This window comes from Hypanus sabinus, unplaced genomic scaffold (genome assembly GCF_030144855.1).
Source record: "Hypanus sabinus isolate sHypSab1 unplaced genomic scaffold, sHypSab1.hap1 scaffold_1375, whole genome shotgun sequence".
NCBI classification, from domain to species: Eukaryota; Metazoa; Chordata; class Chondrichthyes; order Myliobatiformes; family Dasyatidae; genus Hypanus; species Hypanus sabinus.
Genome location: NW_026779447.1, coordinates 60,923 through 76,887, shown reverse-complemented (window position 1 = coordinate 76,887; position 15,965 = coordinate 60,923). Strand labels below are relative to the sequence as shown.

General features: G+C 46.5%; 1 protein-coding gene across 2 annotated transcripts in view; it reads left to right on the top strand.

Annotated features, from left to right (window-relative positions):
* Nucleotides 1-1,003: 1,003 nt before the first annotated feature.
* The window catches only part of LOC132386905 (sialoadhesin-like), a 75,878-nt gene continuing 60,916 nt past the window's right edge, over nt 1,004-15,965 (top strand). Inside the window, exons 1-2 of one of the 2 annotated variants that reach the window (XM_059959263.1) lie at nt 1,004-1,148; nt 9,856-9,911. In XM_059959263.1, the coding sequence (XP_059815246.1) occupies nt 9,866-9,911 (46 nt within the window). In that variant the 5' untranslated portion in view covers nt 1,004-1,148; nt 9,856-9,865. The remainder of the gene's footprint in view (nt 1,149-9,855; nt 9,912-15,965) is intronic. The other variant, XM_059959262.1, reaches the window with a different exon arrangement.

Genomic DNA, 15,965 nt, shown 5'->3' with positions numbered 1-15,965 from the left:
GCAGGAACCTGGTATTGATAGTAGATGATCAGCCATGATCTCAAAATGGTGGTGCAGGCTCGAAGGGCCGAATGGTCTACTTCTGCATCTATTGTCTATTGTCTATACCACAGGGTCAGTCTCTCTCTCTCTCTCCGAAAAGGGAAAAAGGGGAGTCCCCATTTAACAGCGAGAGGGGAGACATAAAACATCTCTCCGATTTATGGTGCTAGAAGTCTGCTGTGTCCTTTTACCGAGCTCCGTACCTCTTGTTCGCCCACGGCACATCAGAGGGCAGCAGCCCACCTCCAGAGCCACGGAAATCCGGCACCCTGAAGGTGCACCTGCCTTCCAGTCCGCGTCGGTATGTTAAAAAGTGGCCGATCGTGAGGCCCTGGGAGCGGGTCCCATTCCAGCAAAGAACCAAACTCAGAGAGTCACTCCAGGTCAGGGTCTTCAAAAGAACCTGAGAGGGAACAGAGGGGGTATCAGAGACGGAAATAAAGCTGTTTCCGAAGATGCGAGCAAAGGGCTCGCCCTTTCCAGTTACTGTTCTGTCGATTTTCTCAGTCGGCCTGCAGAAACAGAATCTCAGAGTTGTAGGTGGTGAAATGTATGTACTCTGATAATAAACTTTACTTTGAACTTAAAATCCACCTTCCTCCCCACCCCTCCCCCTCCCTTGTTTATGGATCATCATTGCAAATTCCAGACCTGCTGGATGGGGGAATGCGGAAAGAGGGGGTTCCTGGGAATTGTGATGGGGGGGGGGAATATTGTTGAGTAGGGGAGAGATTTAAGGTACTGAAAGTGTATGTAGACTTGTTTACCACCACAGGAGGTGGAAAGTATGAAGCAGAGTCAGCAGAGCAGAGAGTATCGCCGCCCATTATCAAACTACGCATGTTCTGTCAGGTTGAGAGTGTAACAGGAACAGCCCTTCTGTCATCTCACTGCCACACTGCCTTCCAGCTCAGCCACATTCTCTGTGACTCTAACCACCAGGAGTGGGGATTTCCGAGATTCCTCCCACACGGAGCAAGTACTCCCCACCTCACCTCCAATCCACAGAACGCATCCGGATCCCACAGCAGGATCAAAGCCAACATTTCTCGGCTCCGTTTGCCCGAATCGGATCAGGAAGAGGTGAATCCGAACTAAGGCTGCTGGTGAGAGACGTGACCGTTGGGGTTGAGGGGAGGCATGACTGGGTGTGGGGTTGAGGGGAGAGGTGGGGAGACTGTTACTAATTTAACTCTGGCTTCTGTTGGTACTTGCAAAGTTACCCCATCATTGACTGGGATTTAGGAAAGGGAAGCCAAGTTCGGCAAAGTTTCTTGGAGTTTTCTGTTTGGTGTTGTCACAGACAGAATTGTGGAAGGGCAAACAGTAGTGGTTGAAGTGTACAAGGATTAAAAGTGAGTGATCGTTAAACAGAATTAGAACATGCAGGGGTGTATGGACAGAGAACATTGTTGTGCTTGTATTAGATGCGAGATCGAACAGAGCCACTTCACGAGTTAGACCTGGGGAGGATCGTCTGTCATATCCCGAAGCCTGCGGCTGATGTGATGCTGGGAGGGTGGTGAGAACAATTTGTAGGGATCAGGAAAGGAAGGCGAAGGAAATCCGATGGGAGGTAGTGAGGTCATCTCCAGAGAGAGAGAAACAAAAAGTAACGCTGACATTTAATGGACTGTGAGTCACTGGTCCTGAGATTTGGCTGTGACAGCCAACACAGAACACAGAACACAGAACACAGAGCTTCAGACATGACAACACACTAAAGCCCTTCGTCCCACGATATTGTGCCATTCTTTTAACTTACTCCAATATTATTGTAACCCTGCTCTCCATTTCTCTTTTGTGCATTTAACTGTGTAAGACTCTCTGAAATGATGATAATGTATCTACCACTGCCACCTCTCTGATGGTGCATACTGTGCACTCACAACACTCTATGGAAAAAAAACTTACTTCTTGCATCCTCATAGAAACATAGAAAACCTACAGCACAACACAGGCTCTTTGGCCCACAAAGTTGTGCTGAACATGTCCCTATCTCAGAAATTTCTAGGCTTACCCATAGCCTTCTATTTTTCTAAGCTCCATGTATCTATCCAAAAGTCTCTTAATAGACCTTATCGTATCCTCCGATCACTTTAAAGCTATGCCCTCTGATAATCACCATTGCTGCTTTGGAAAATAAACTACTTGCTGTTCTCTGTGACTACGCATCTCATCATTTTATACCGCCCTCTCAAGTCACCTCTCATCCTCCATTATTCCAAAGAGAAAGCCCTTGCTCACTCAACCTTTCCCCATATCTCTAATCCAGGCAGCATCCTGGTAAATTTCTCTGCACCCTCTACAAAACGTTCACATTCTTTCTGTAATGGACAGGGAAGGGACCAGAGGATTGGCGGATAACTAATGTTGTTCTGCCATTTAAAAAAGGCTCTAAACATAAAACAGCAAATGACAGACCGATGAGTCTGACATCAGCAGTGGGAAAGTTATCGGACAGTATTCTAACAGACCGGATATATAAGTATATGGGAAAAAATGGACGGATTAGGGATAGTCAGCATGGTTTTGTGTGTGGTAGGTCATGTCTAACTAATCTTATAGAGATTTTGAGAAAGTTACCAGGAAAGTGGATGAAGACAAAGCAGTGGATGGTATCTGCATAGACTTTTGATAAGGCACTTGACAAAGCCCCACATGGGAGTTGGTCAAGAAGGTTTAGTCGCTCGGCATTCAGGATGAGCTAGTAACCTGGATGAGACACTGACTTTGTGGGAGAAGCCAGAGAGTGGTAGTAGAGTGTTATCTCTCTGACTGGAGGCCTGTGACTAGTGTTATGCCACAGGGATTGGCGCTGGGTCCTTTCTTGTTTGTCATCTATATCAATGATCAGGATGATAATGTAGTTAAATTGATCAGAAAATTTGCAGATGACAGCAAGATTGGGGGTGTAATGGACAGTGAGGAAGGCTATTGTGGCTTTTAGAGCAATCTGAATATTTGGAAAAATGGGTTGAAAAATGGTAGACGGAATTGAATGCAGACATGTGCAAGGCGTTGCAGTTCAATAGGACCAATCATGGTCGATCTTACACGGTGAACGGTAGGGCACTGAGGAGGGTGGTAAAACTAAGGGATCTGGGAATACAGGTCCATAATTTGTTGAATGTGGCATCGCAGGTAGACAGGGTCGTAAAGAAAGCTTTTGGACCATTGTCCTTCATAGATCAATGTACTGAGTAGAGGAGATGGGATGTTATGTTGAATTTATACAAGACATCGGTGAGACCTAATTTGGGGTATTGTGTGCAGTTTTGGTGACCTACAGATGGAAAAGATGTGAACAAGTTTGAAACAGTACAGAGAAAATTGACAAGGATATTGACGAGTCTGGAGAGCCTCAGTTATAAGGAAAGATTGAATAGGTTAGGACAGTATTCTTTAGAACAGTGAAGATCTGATAGAAGTATACAAAATTATGAGGGCTATAGATTGGGTAAATGCAAGCTAGCTTTTTCCACTGCGGTTGGATGGGATTACAACCAGAGGTCATGGGTTAAGTGCGAAAGTTGAGAAGTTTAACGGGAACATGAGAGGAAACTTCTTCACTCAGAGGGACATGAGAATGTGGAATGAGCTGCCAGCACAAGTAGTGAACTCGTTTCCAACGTATAAGAGAAGTTTTGAGAGGTAAGTGGGGTATGGAGGGCAATGATCCTGGCACGTCGATGGGAGAAGGCAGTTCAGATTGTTTTAACACTGACTAGATGGGCCAAAGGGTCTGTTTTGTGCTGTACTTCTCTATGACTCTATGACTAATGAGATGACCAGAAGGAAGCACAATACTCCATCCAGAGCTGAGCACAATACTCCAACTAGACCCGAACACAATCGTCCACGTGTGGTCTAACCAGGGTTTTATAGAGCAGCAACGTTATCTTGCAGCTCTTGAATTCAATCCGCTGATTGCTCTCTTAATACCCCTCTCAGCTTGCCCGCAGCTTTGAGGGATATATGGGTGTAGACTGCCCTTGTGCAGGTACAGAGAGTAGTCAGGAGAGGAAAGAGCATGGGGGCTGGAGGTAGAGAGGAGTGCCTCACCCCTATTCCCACAGATGGGAACGGCCCCTGGAATACCGTGCACTGTTATGGTTTCCATCACTGAGGATGGTCAGACTCCATTCCGGTGGGGAAGTGGTGAACATTTGTCAGACCAATTGTTGGGACGGTGGTGTTGGGTGGGGGGGATGTTGTTTGGAGAGATCAAGCAGATTGGGGCATGTGGCCCCCCAGAATACAGAAGGAGAATGGGGTGGAGGGGGTCTCATTGTTCTTACAGGGAAAAATACAGGATGTTTACCCCAGGTAAAAGAGGTCAGACGAAGAGGCATGGGATGGGAAGAGAATTCTTCACCCCAGGGATGGGGAGTCTTGGAAATTTCTCCTCCCTCCAACCCCTAGAGCCTGGTCAGAGGGGAGATGCAAAACTGAGAGGAGTAGGGGTTGAAGGAGAGGTTTAGTACAGGGAGCCTAGGGCTGATCAGCTGGGATCTCGTTGAAGGGAGGAACAGTGAGGAGGGCCGAATGGCCTGCTGACAGATTCAGTTCCTGATCTTTTAGCACCCTCGAGAGGGGAGGGGGAGGGTAAAGGGGAGAAGGGGATGTCCACAGCCATCTCTGGTGTGAGATACTGCCAGAGAGGCTGGGGGAAACAGATAAATCTACCTCACCCCCACCAACCAAATGTTCCCCCCACACTCTCTCCTCCCTCTCTAGCCCTGTTCTCTCTCTCCCCCACCCCACCACCTGACCTCCTCTGTGCAGTGTCTCCTCAACACCCTCTTCACTCCCTCTCTACCCCTGCACTGTCCCTCCTCCATGCATGTGCTCTACCCACCCTATGTCCCCACTTTCCCTCTCCCAACACATTTCACACATTTCCCCATCCTCTACCACATTCCCCTTCCAGCCCAGCTCCCCTCCCTCTCCCCTTTCACTCCCCCCACCCTCTGCCCCACTCCTCCTACACCTCTCCCCTCTTTCCTCCCAGCTTCTCCCCTCCCTCACCACCCTCTCCCCATCTCTTTATCTCACTCACTCTTCCTCCCTCCCTCATTCTCACTCGCCTCTCTCTGCCCCTTTGTTTCCATTCCTCCCTTCCACTCTCTCTATGCCCCATAGTCTCTGCCTCCTCTGTTCTCTTCCCTCCTGTGTCTCTCATTCTCTCACTCTCTGCTCTCCCTCATTCTCTCTCTTTTCCGGAGAAGCCCTCGGGCTGCAGTCGCAGATGTGAGGGGGTGCCTGAGGGTACCTCTGTCAAAGAGGGGCAAAGAGAGAGGGAGGGAGAGACAGAGGGGATAAGAGAACAAGGGAAGGTGGGGGAGAGGGGAGGGAGGAGGAAGAGAAGGAAGGGAAGGGGGTTTTATTAGTTAATTATTTATTGTTAATAGTTTTGTTGTATGCACAGTTTGTCCTGTTTTATACACTGGTTGTTTGAATGACTTTGTGCGTAGTTTTCCACTGATTCTATTGTATTTATTTACACTTTCTTTTGCCGCCGGAAAATGAATCTCAGGGTAGCTTATGGTGACAAATACGTACTCGGGTAATAAATTTATGTTAAACTTTCAAACACCTCTGTGTTTCACCACCTCCTCTTGCAGCCCAGTCCAGCTATCAGCCTCGCTGCCTGTGTAAAATAATTGCCCTCAGATCCTCTCTAAACTTCCTTCTCTCACCTCTCCCCACTGCCCTCTCAGAAACCAGAACGTAGATCAGTGCAGCACAGGAGAGGCCCAGTTCACTTGTGATAAAGGGTACTGTCTACCCCACCTACGGCTCTCATTATCTTGGTTATATAATCAAAGTCTTGGCTATCACAGCCACCCGAGGCCAGATTTACCACTCTCTAGCTAAAGAAATTGCTCCTCAGTTCTGTCCTTCTATTCTGAGGCTGTGCGTTCTGGCCCAGACTCTCCCACTATGGGAGATACCCTCTTCACGATCACACTGTCTACGCCTTTCAATGTTCGGTCTTGAGATCACCCCCTCAGTCTTCGAAACTCCAGAGCTTACAGGCCCAGAGCCATCAATAGTGCCTCGTGCGTTAACCCTTTCAGAATCTCTTGCCAGAATCATTCTTATGAACATCCTCTGGACCCTCTCCGAACAGGGTGGTGCATCTAACCGTGGCGAGGATGGTGATGGAGGGAGATGCAGTTGAAAGGAAGGCTAATGTAAACTGAAACTGAGAGGTTTGGGAGAGCGAGGAGGGGAGGTTCAGTGTGTAAGGTTTGCCGAAAGTGGCAGAGAAAGTGGTTAAGAAGCTGACAGGATGCTGGTTTTATAAATAGATTACAGAACTAAGATGGTGAAGGAGATACAGCAGACACTAGTTCTGCAAATGTGTGCATGGAGTTGGTGCAGGGTTCTCCTGGTCAGCAGAAAGTGACATTAGCTGCTGTCTACCATCACCGTGGGGCCTGTATGTGTCCAGGACAAAGAAGAAGGCAGGAAAATTCAGGTGGACACTACACACCCTGCAAACTGCCGAAAGTTCCATCTGAAGAGTGCTTTTAGGGCGATTAAATCAAAAAACTCCGTGCAAACTAGGCGAGCACGGTAGTGGTTAGTGTGAGGCTTCACAGCACCAGCAGCGAGGATTCAATTCTCACTGCTGTCTGTGAGGAGTTTGTCCGCTCTCCCCGTGACCTTGTAAGTTTTCTCCAGGTGTTTCATTCCTCCCACACTCCAAAGACATACAGATTAGGGATAATAAGGCTCAATGGCATGGGAAGAGGCCATTCTGCCCATCACCTTCCTGCAGGTGTTAAGAGATGTTAAAGAGTCATGCTATTCTAAACCAATGAGTGGAGACCTCGTTGAAATGTGTCGTTCTTCACAAATAGGGAGGGTTTTTCTTCAAGGTGGGGACTGCCTTGAAACAAGGTGCCACCTGTTCCAAACAGACATGTTCAGGAGTTAACTTCAGTGGGGAGCGGGCGATGGAGTGGTGCTGAGGGTGAATGGGGTAGGGGGCTCAAAGGGGTAAATGGCCTCCTTTTTTGTACCCCCTGTCAATCCATCTTCCTCAAGCACACAAGTGCAAGGGTTTTATGTGTTCAAGGCCCTCTGATCTGGGGGCTTCCAGAAACCCCCACCCTGTCTTTAAGGTCAGAGGGGACAAGAAAGGTTTATGAGGATGTTACCAGGAAGTTAAGTCAGAGCACAGTGAACACCAGGGCCTTGTGGAGTGTCGTAGAACAGAGGGACCTTGTGGTACAGCTACATGGTTCCCTGAAAACGGACACACATAGCTAGAGCTCTGGAAGGTGTCTGGCACACTGACCTTCATCATTTAGGACACTGAGTGCAGGGTCTGGGACGTCAGCTTAGAACTGTACAAGACGATGGTGAGACCACACGTGGAGTATTGTGAGTGGAGGGCTTGAGTTATCGGGCCGGGTTGGACAGGCTGGGACTGTTTCCCCTCAAGTGAAGAAGACAGAGGGGTGACCTTATAGAGTTTAATAAAACCGTGAGGGGTGTTTTCCACAGGGTAGGGGAGTCTAAACCTAGAGGCACAGGTTTAAGCTGAGAGTGGGCCATAAACTGTAGGCACAGAAGTAGGCCATTTGGCCCATCAAGTCTGCTCTGTCATTTCATCGCGGCTGATCCATTTCCCTCTCTGCCTTCTCTGCATATCCCTCCAAGCCCTGACGAACCAAGAATCTATCAGCCTCAGCTTCAAATATGTCCAATGGCTTCAGCTTGCAATTCAACAAGCCTTTCTCATCTCTGTGCTGAAGTAGGGCTGTGGCCTGCAGCTAACGGGCTCCTGAACTGGCTGCAGAGATGACTGGCCTTGTCACTCTGAACTCACTTTGTGAACTTTATTTCTGAATGTTATTTCCTGACCGTTTATTGTCTGAACGATTTGCTCTAGTTTTCAAACATTGGGTGTTTGGTAGTGATCTTCTTTTAATGGGCTCTGTTGGCTTTCTTTGTTTAGTGGCTGCCTGTAAGAGACAAACCTCGAGGTCGTATATAAACTTTGATAATAAATATACTTTGAACCTTGTACTTTAGTGACTGAGCCTGCAGTGCAGGCGTTCCCAACCTGGGGTCAATGGACTCCTTGGTTAATGGCTCAGAAACGATAGGGAGCCCCTGCCCTTGTGCCTCCCCGGGCAGAGAATTCCAGGGCTTCACTGCTCTCCGCAGAATCTCTGCCTCTCACCGTGTCTGGTTCCAGCACATCCTCTGAGAGGGTGCAGGGAGAGGCAAGGGAGGACGAGAGAGAGGGAGATGGAGGGGAAGGAGAGGGAACAGGCAGAGAGTGGTGATTAAGACTAGTGGAGAAGTGGGGATGGGGAAGATGGGGGAAGAGGCGGGGGGAGGAAGTTTGTAGAATTACATTGGATGGAGAGAGACAGACAGTGTGGAGGGAGCAAGTGAGGGGGATCAGGAGTTTGGGAGGGGAGATTGTTGGTAGAGGTAGAGAGAGGAGGAGAAAGAGGGGACAGAGAAAGAGCTTTGAGTGGAGGAGGTGAAGGGAGAGGAGATAGAGAGGAGGGAGAAGAGAGGTTACAACAAGAGAAAAATGGAGTAGTGAAAGTATGGAGACGGGTAGGAGACGATGGGGGTGAGGTGGGATAGACCATCTCATTCACCTCAACCTCCATTTTCCCTAACCCTCTCCTTACATTCCTCACTCCCTGTGGTCTAACTCCCTCTCCATCTTACTAAATCCTCTCTATTCTGTACTCCCCTCTTTCCCTCGCTCCCTTCCCCTCTCCCATTTCCTCACCTACCTCAATCCCCTCTCTCCCATCTCCCCTGTCTTTCCACCCTTTCCTTTCTGTTCCTGTCTCTCTCTCTCTCTGCCCCTTCTGTCCGCTCCATTAGCCACTCCTTCCTCCCTTCCCTCTCGCTGCTCTCTTGCCCCACTCCCTACTTTTCTCCCTCACCATTTTTACCCCTTCTTCCCAGTTTCATTCTCTCCCAGCATCTCCCTCCCCTTCCTCTCCTCTCTCTCCTCACGTTCTCACTTCCTCCACAGTTTGTTCCTCTCTCTCCCAACTCTTCTCTACTCTACCCAGTCTGGCTCTCTCCCCATCTTCTCTCTCCCACCCTTTACACTTCCTCTTTCTCTCTATCTCACTTTCTCTGACTCTTTCCCCATCTCTCTTTCTCTCTCACTCTTCCCCTTCCCTCTCTCATTTTCTCTCTTTATCTCCTTCTCTCCTTCTTTTCACCCCTACTCTCTTCCTATCCCTCCTCCCTTTCTCCCTCTCCTCTGGAATTGGGCTGGATGTCATAATCAGCCCATATCATGTCCAGCGTGCCCTGCATTTCAACAGACGTGGACGTGATACCAGCCGCAGTTAGTGCGATTGGTGAGAGTGTGGTGAATCCGAGCCCGGGGACCCCAGGGTGAAATCCCCTCCTCACCAGCTCACACCACCGATCGTGCTCGTAGGATCTTACACACCCCCCCACCTCACCACCCTATCACTACCCCAGAGAGAAAGGTTATACTCCTGGGCAAGTCACAATGATTCAGTTCCTGGAAACACCAAACCCCATCTCCGACCACATTCCCGTTAACTTCATCCCCTGCAACCTGTCAGTCCCACACTGCCAGGCACTGAGATTCCCTGCTCTCTGCACCAGGGAATTCTGAAGATTTCCAAATCTCGGAGTAAAGAGTTTCCAAATCCTAGTTCCCTCCGTCCTGACACTGAGTGATCGCAAGGTTCTGGGCTGGAGGGGTGGGGCTGCCGGAGTGGATTCTGAGGTGAATCAGACACCCTTTGTCAATAATTCCTGTCTTGTTTTCAATTGCAGATGCTTCAGAATGATGATGAAAACCGTCCTATTGATGCTCCTCAGCATCCCCCAGGGTAGGTACATCCAAGGGGCAACTGGAGTTTGCTGAAGGAGGCAAAAGTTTTCAATATGGAGAGGCAGAGCTGGAGAAGGGGAGAGGACTGGGATAGCATTACAGGGTACAGAGAGTGAAAGGAGAGTGGGGATTAAAGAGGCTGGGATGTGAGGGGGTATTATGGGTCAAAGGGAGTGAGTAGACAGTGGGAATTAAAGAGTGCAATTATTGGGGGAGAGTGGGTATTAAAGGGTGCAGTTACTGGGGTAGAGTGGGTATTAAAGGGTGCAGTTACAGGGGAGAATGGGAAGTAAAGTGTGCAGTTACTGAGGGCAGAGTGGGTATTAAAGGGTGCAGTTACTGGGGTAGAGTGGGTATTAAAGGGTGCAGTTACAGGGGAGAATGGGAAGTAAAGTGTGCAGTTACTGAGGGCAGAGTGGGTATTAAAGGGTGCAGTTACTGAGGGGAGAGTGGGTATTAAAAGGTGCAGTTACTGAGGGCAGAGTGGGTATTAAAGGGTGCAGTTACAGGGGAGAATGGGAAGTAAAGTGTGCAGTTACTGAGGGCAGAGTGGGTATTAAAGGGTGCAGTTACTGAGGGGAAAGTGGGTATTAAAAGGTGTAGTTACTGAGGGGAAAGTGGGTATTAAAAGGTGTAGTTACTGGGGGAGAGTGGGTATTAAAGGGTGCAGTTACTGAGGGCAGAGTGGGAATTAAAGGGTGCAGTTACTGAGGGCAGAGTGAGAATTAAAGGGTGCAATTACTGAGGGGAGAGTGGAAATTAAAGGGTGCAGTTACTGAGGGGAGAGTGGGTATTAAAGTGTACCAGAGAGAGCAAAGAGTGGGTATTGAGTAATGCAGAGAGAATATTAAAGGGCATAGGAAGAGGGGAGTGGGTATTAAAGAGCACAGTGAGTGAGGGGAAACGTGAAATATTTTCACATGTTCTCCAAAGTCTTTGCATGATTCCTCAAGTGAGATGCCCAGAACTGGACTGGGTTATCCAGCTGTGATTAAACTGATGTCTTGTAGCCTAGAATGATGCAGAACACAGCACAGTACAGTACAGGAACAGACCCTTCAGCCCATTGAGTCTGTGCTAACCCTGGTGTCAATGATACTGAACCCATCTGCCTGTGATGTCCACCTGCTTCCATTCCCTGCACATCTGTTTGTTTCAGCACAACCTCGAGGGCCGAAGGGCCTGTTGTTGTACTGTACTGTTCTATTTTGCATTCATGTCCATATGTAACAGCCCCTTCACAACCTCTATCACATCCGTCTCCACCAGCACCGCGGCAGCACATTCCACGCACTCACCACTCTCTGTGTAAAATCCCTTTCCACACATCTCCTTTGAGCGTTCCCCTCTCTCCTGAAAGCAATGCCTCCTTGTATTTGACATTTCTACCCTGGGAAAAGACTCTGTCTACTCTACCTCTGCCTTTCATAATCTTATTAATGCCCAGATCTCTGAGCTTCTGACGTTCCCAAGAAAACAACCCAGGTTTGTCAGACTCCTTCCAGCTCCTGCCCTCTAATCCAGGCAGCATCCTGGCGAGTGTCTTCTGTACTCTCTCCAGATTCGCCACATTCTTCCTGGAATGGAGTGACCAGGGCTGAATTCATTACTCAGCTTACAGCCCAGACAAAGTTTTGTAAATCTGCAGCATAACTTCCTGACTTTGGAACTCAGGGCGTACAACTAACGAAGGCATGTGGTGTGCTTTGACCTCCCACTCCACATCACTACAATCTTGTACGTTATTGTTCACCAGCACTGCACTTTCCTGACACTGTCACAGTTCCTCCGCATTCACCCTCACTCCCTTCCCTCGCCTCTCCCACTCCCCCTCTCTACTCCCTCTTCCCCTATTCCCTTTTCTCTCCACCTCTTTCCCTCCTTCCCTCCCACTTCAGTCATACCCCCTATTCATTCTCTCTCTCCCCCTCCCCTCTGCTCCCTCTCATCTGATGAAGGGTCTTTGATCTGAAATATTGACTGTCTGCCTGCTGAGTATTCACAATGCCTCTGATGTTATTTCTCCAAGGTCTATATGACAGTTTTACTTCAGTAGACTGTGCCTTTGGGATCTGCCCCATTCTCTAACCACCTCCCTTTCCCTCTCCTGAGGAACTCTGCATACCTGACCAAATTCCTCTGGTGGCTTAAGAAATTCAGCAAGCCTCCAGTGACCCTCACCAATTTTTAATCAATGCAGCACAGCAAGCCAGGCTTCATGGCTTTGAACGGCAACTGACCTGCCCGTGACAAGAAACGGCAGAGAGTTGTGGACAGCTCAGTCCATCATGTCAGCTCCAGTGCTGTGTTTAAATTTGCTGACAACACCGCTGTCGCCGGCTGAATCAAAGGTCGTGATGAATCGACAGATAAGCTGGAGACCGAAAAGCTGGTCGAATGGTGCCACAACCAGCTCAACGTCAGAAAAACCAACGAGCTGGTTATTGACTACAGGAGGAGTAAACCGCAGGTCCATGAACCCGTCCTCATTTGAAGATCAGAAGTAGAGAGGATCAGTAACTTTGAATTTCTCAGCGATACCATTTTGGAGGGTCTGTCCTGGGACCAGCACATAATGTCATCACAAAGGAGACACGACAGCACCTCTACTTTCGTAGAAGTTTGTGTAGATTGGAATTTCATTTAAAACTTTGACAAACTTCTGTAGATGCACAGTGGATGAGTAATTATGTCAGGGCCTGGCATAGATCCAGCCCAGTCCATCACAGGAAAAGCCCTCCTCATCACTGAGCACATGTACATGGAGCCCTGGCACAAGAAAACAGCCTCCACCATCCACCATCCCCAGCATCCAGGCCTTGTTCTCTTCCTGCTACTACCATGTAGTAGGAGGTACAGGAGCCTTTGTTCATTTGTCATGTGTCGTGTCGGATGACGTAGGCGATCATGGTCTTTCCATCACCATGATAGGTTTTTCGCAAATTTTTCCTGTAAAAGTGGTTTGGCACAGGAGCCTCCAGTGACAATAAACCAGACTGAGGAAGAGTTATTGCCGTATACCACGGTTTCTCAACCGGGGTTCCGTTAGGTCACTAAGGGTTCCACCAGAGATCATGATTAAAACTAAACAGTTTTTTGAACTTTGCACAACACCGTTAGCAATCTCATTAGAGGTCACTCAGTGCAGTGTGTAGTGGGACTGTGTTTATTCAGTTGAGTCTGGAGGGGAGGACGGTCGGCTTACGAGGAGCATGAAGTGTGTTTTCTGAGCATTGAATGGACTTGCACAACTTGGGCTGTGACGTCTGCCTCTCCAAGTGTGAAATACACAGGGGTATTTTATTAACCTCTGTGTGGTACGGGCATGTCTGACGGTCCATTGTGGTGATTTTTGAAGTGGAGGTATGAGATGGAAGAAGAGTATTCTAGGCAGAGGCCCACAGACAATCCTGATAAGGTTAATGATGAAGAATTACAATCCTCTGAGACATTTCACTGCACTAGTGCAACAATGGAAACAAAAAGTCTGTCTGTACCGTGAAAGCTACTGACCAATGGGTTTTACATGGACTGGTGATCCAGGTTGCCCTATTCGATTGTGTCCAGTCTGCAGCAAACAACTAACAAATGCAGCAACGGTTCCAGCAAAATTGAAAAGATACTTAACTACAAATCACAGCCAGATGAAATGTAAAAGCATTGATTAATTTACATGGCAATTGGAATCTCAAAACAGAGTAAAGCTTTTGTTAATAAAGTCGCAGTCAGTAAACGACTCAGGAAGCAAAGAATTTAGTACTGGAACTTATCACCCAGAAAAATGAAAAGTCACACAGTTGGTAAGAACCTAATAATGCCAGCATGTAAGATTATACTCGGTGAAATGCTAGGAAAATGTGCAGTACACGACATTGAAAAGGTTTCACTCTCAAACAGAACGATAAGGCAATGTATTGATGACATGCCACATGATGCTGAAGAGGTTTTGTGCGATAAACTGAAGAACAACAACTTCTTTATGCAGGTTGATGAGTCAACAGATTTCACCAATAAATGTTATGCTGTAGTATTTCTAAGATTTGTAAATGAAGGTGAAATCTTATTCTGTTGCAAAGAATAGCCCAAAACAAGCAAAGACCAAGATATATTTAATGTTTTATCTTCGTATCTGGAAACAAAAGGTCTTTCTTGGAGGAACCGTGCTGGCAGCTACACTGATGGTGCCCCATCAACGGTCGGCTCCATGAGAGGTTTCGTTTCTCTTGTGAAAAAAGAAAATCCTGACGTTGTCACAACACTGCTCTCTATGCACAGAGGATTGATGTCAAACACACTTGAAAATGAAAAGAGTTCGAATGGTGCTACAAAAATGGTTAACTTTATTAAACAAAGACCAGCTCACTCGAGAATGTTTAAAAAACTGTGTGGAAACCTGGACAAAGACCACTCCAATCTCCTGCTACACACGGACGGTGGTTGAAAGCTGAATTGCAGGAGTACTTTTTTTTTAGTAATTTATTTTTTATTGAAGTTCATCAAACAAACATTTCCATAAGATACATTTCAGACATTGTACATATATATCATATATCACAAATCTCCACAAAGTATTTATATGAGGTATACACTTATAGAAAAGAGTGGAAAGAAAAAAACAAGCAAAAGGAAAGAACTATATGCAAGTAGGGAGTGATTTTTTTTTTACAACAGATTCATTGATTTGTGAGAATAAAATCAGGCCTATGAGGCATTATGTAGTTAAACCATTTTTCCCAGTATGTATCAAATTGTTCCAGCTTATTAACAGATGCTGTTATCTTCTCCATTTTGTAAATGTCCATTGTAATTTCCATCCATGTATTTAAAGTTGGGCTCTCCTGTGATAACCATTTCCTAGTAAGAGTCTTTTTACCAGCCACCAACAGCATATTCATTAAATATTTATCTCTATTTAACAGGGAGGTTACTATCATAATGGGATTTCTGAGAAGGTGTAATAAAATATCTTATCAAGTTTTTCCATCCAAACTTCCTCCATTTCTGTGAACTGGTACACTTCCATTGATATCTCCATATTGTCGTCCATTCTTCCTCAGATATAATTATCCCTCCTTCCTTCTCCCATTTTGTTTTAATGTATGAAGTTGAATCTGTTTTAAAATTTGACAACCCCTTATACATGCTTGAAATTATTCTACTACCATTACCTGAATGATATGCTTTTCTAAAGAGCTCTATCAAGCATGTATTTGCCTTGGTTACATTTTTAAGCATCTTTTTAACATATTGTCGCATCTGTAAATACTGATAAAAATCTTGTTTTTCTAATAAGTGTTTCTCTTTAAGCATTTCAAAACTGAACAGTGTTCCTTCTTTCATTATGCTGCAAAGAACTGTTATTCCTTTAGCTGTCCAGTCCTTAAATCTAGCATCCGATGTATTTGGTGTAAAATCAGAGTCATATGCACACCATTTAAGAATTGCAATATCTCCCTCTAGATTATATTCGTTTCTAGTAGTTCTCCATATTTTAAGAGTCAATTTCACCCATGGTTTATCAATAGTATTTATGTACCTTTGCTGGTTGTTATCGGCCAAAATTGCTTGTATAGGGATGGGAAGTACCCGCTCCTCAATGTTTTTCCATTGAGCGTCATATGATGGGTTGCACCAACATATCACAGCTCTCAACTGTGCTGCAAAATAATAATCTCTAAGAGAAGGCAAGCCCCATCCCCCCCCCCCCTTTTCCCTTGCTAATTGCAAAGTTTTGAGATGAACTCTGGGCCTTTTACCCTGCCAAATATACCTTGATAGCATCTTGTTCCATTCATTGAATTGATTTTGATTCATCTCTATGGTCGGGTCTGAAAGAGATATAACAGTCTGGGCAGTATATTCATTTTAATAGACTCAATCCTTGAGCTGAGACTGAAAAAAGGAATCAGTTTTCATCTTGCCACATCTTCCTTAATTTTTTTATATAAAGGCTGATAATTACACTCTGATAATTTTGTGAAACCTTTTGGCATAATGATGCCCAAATGTCTGAAAGATAGTAGGCCAGGTTTTGATGAGTGCTTTGAAGATG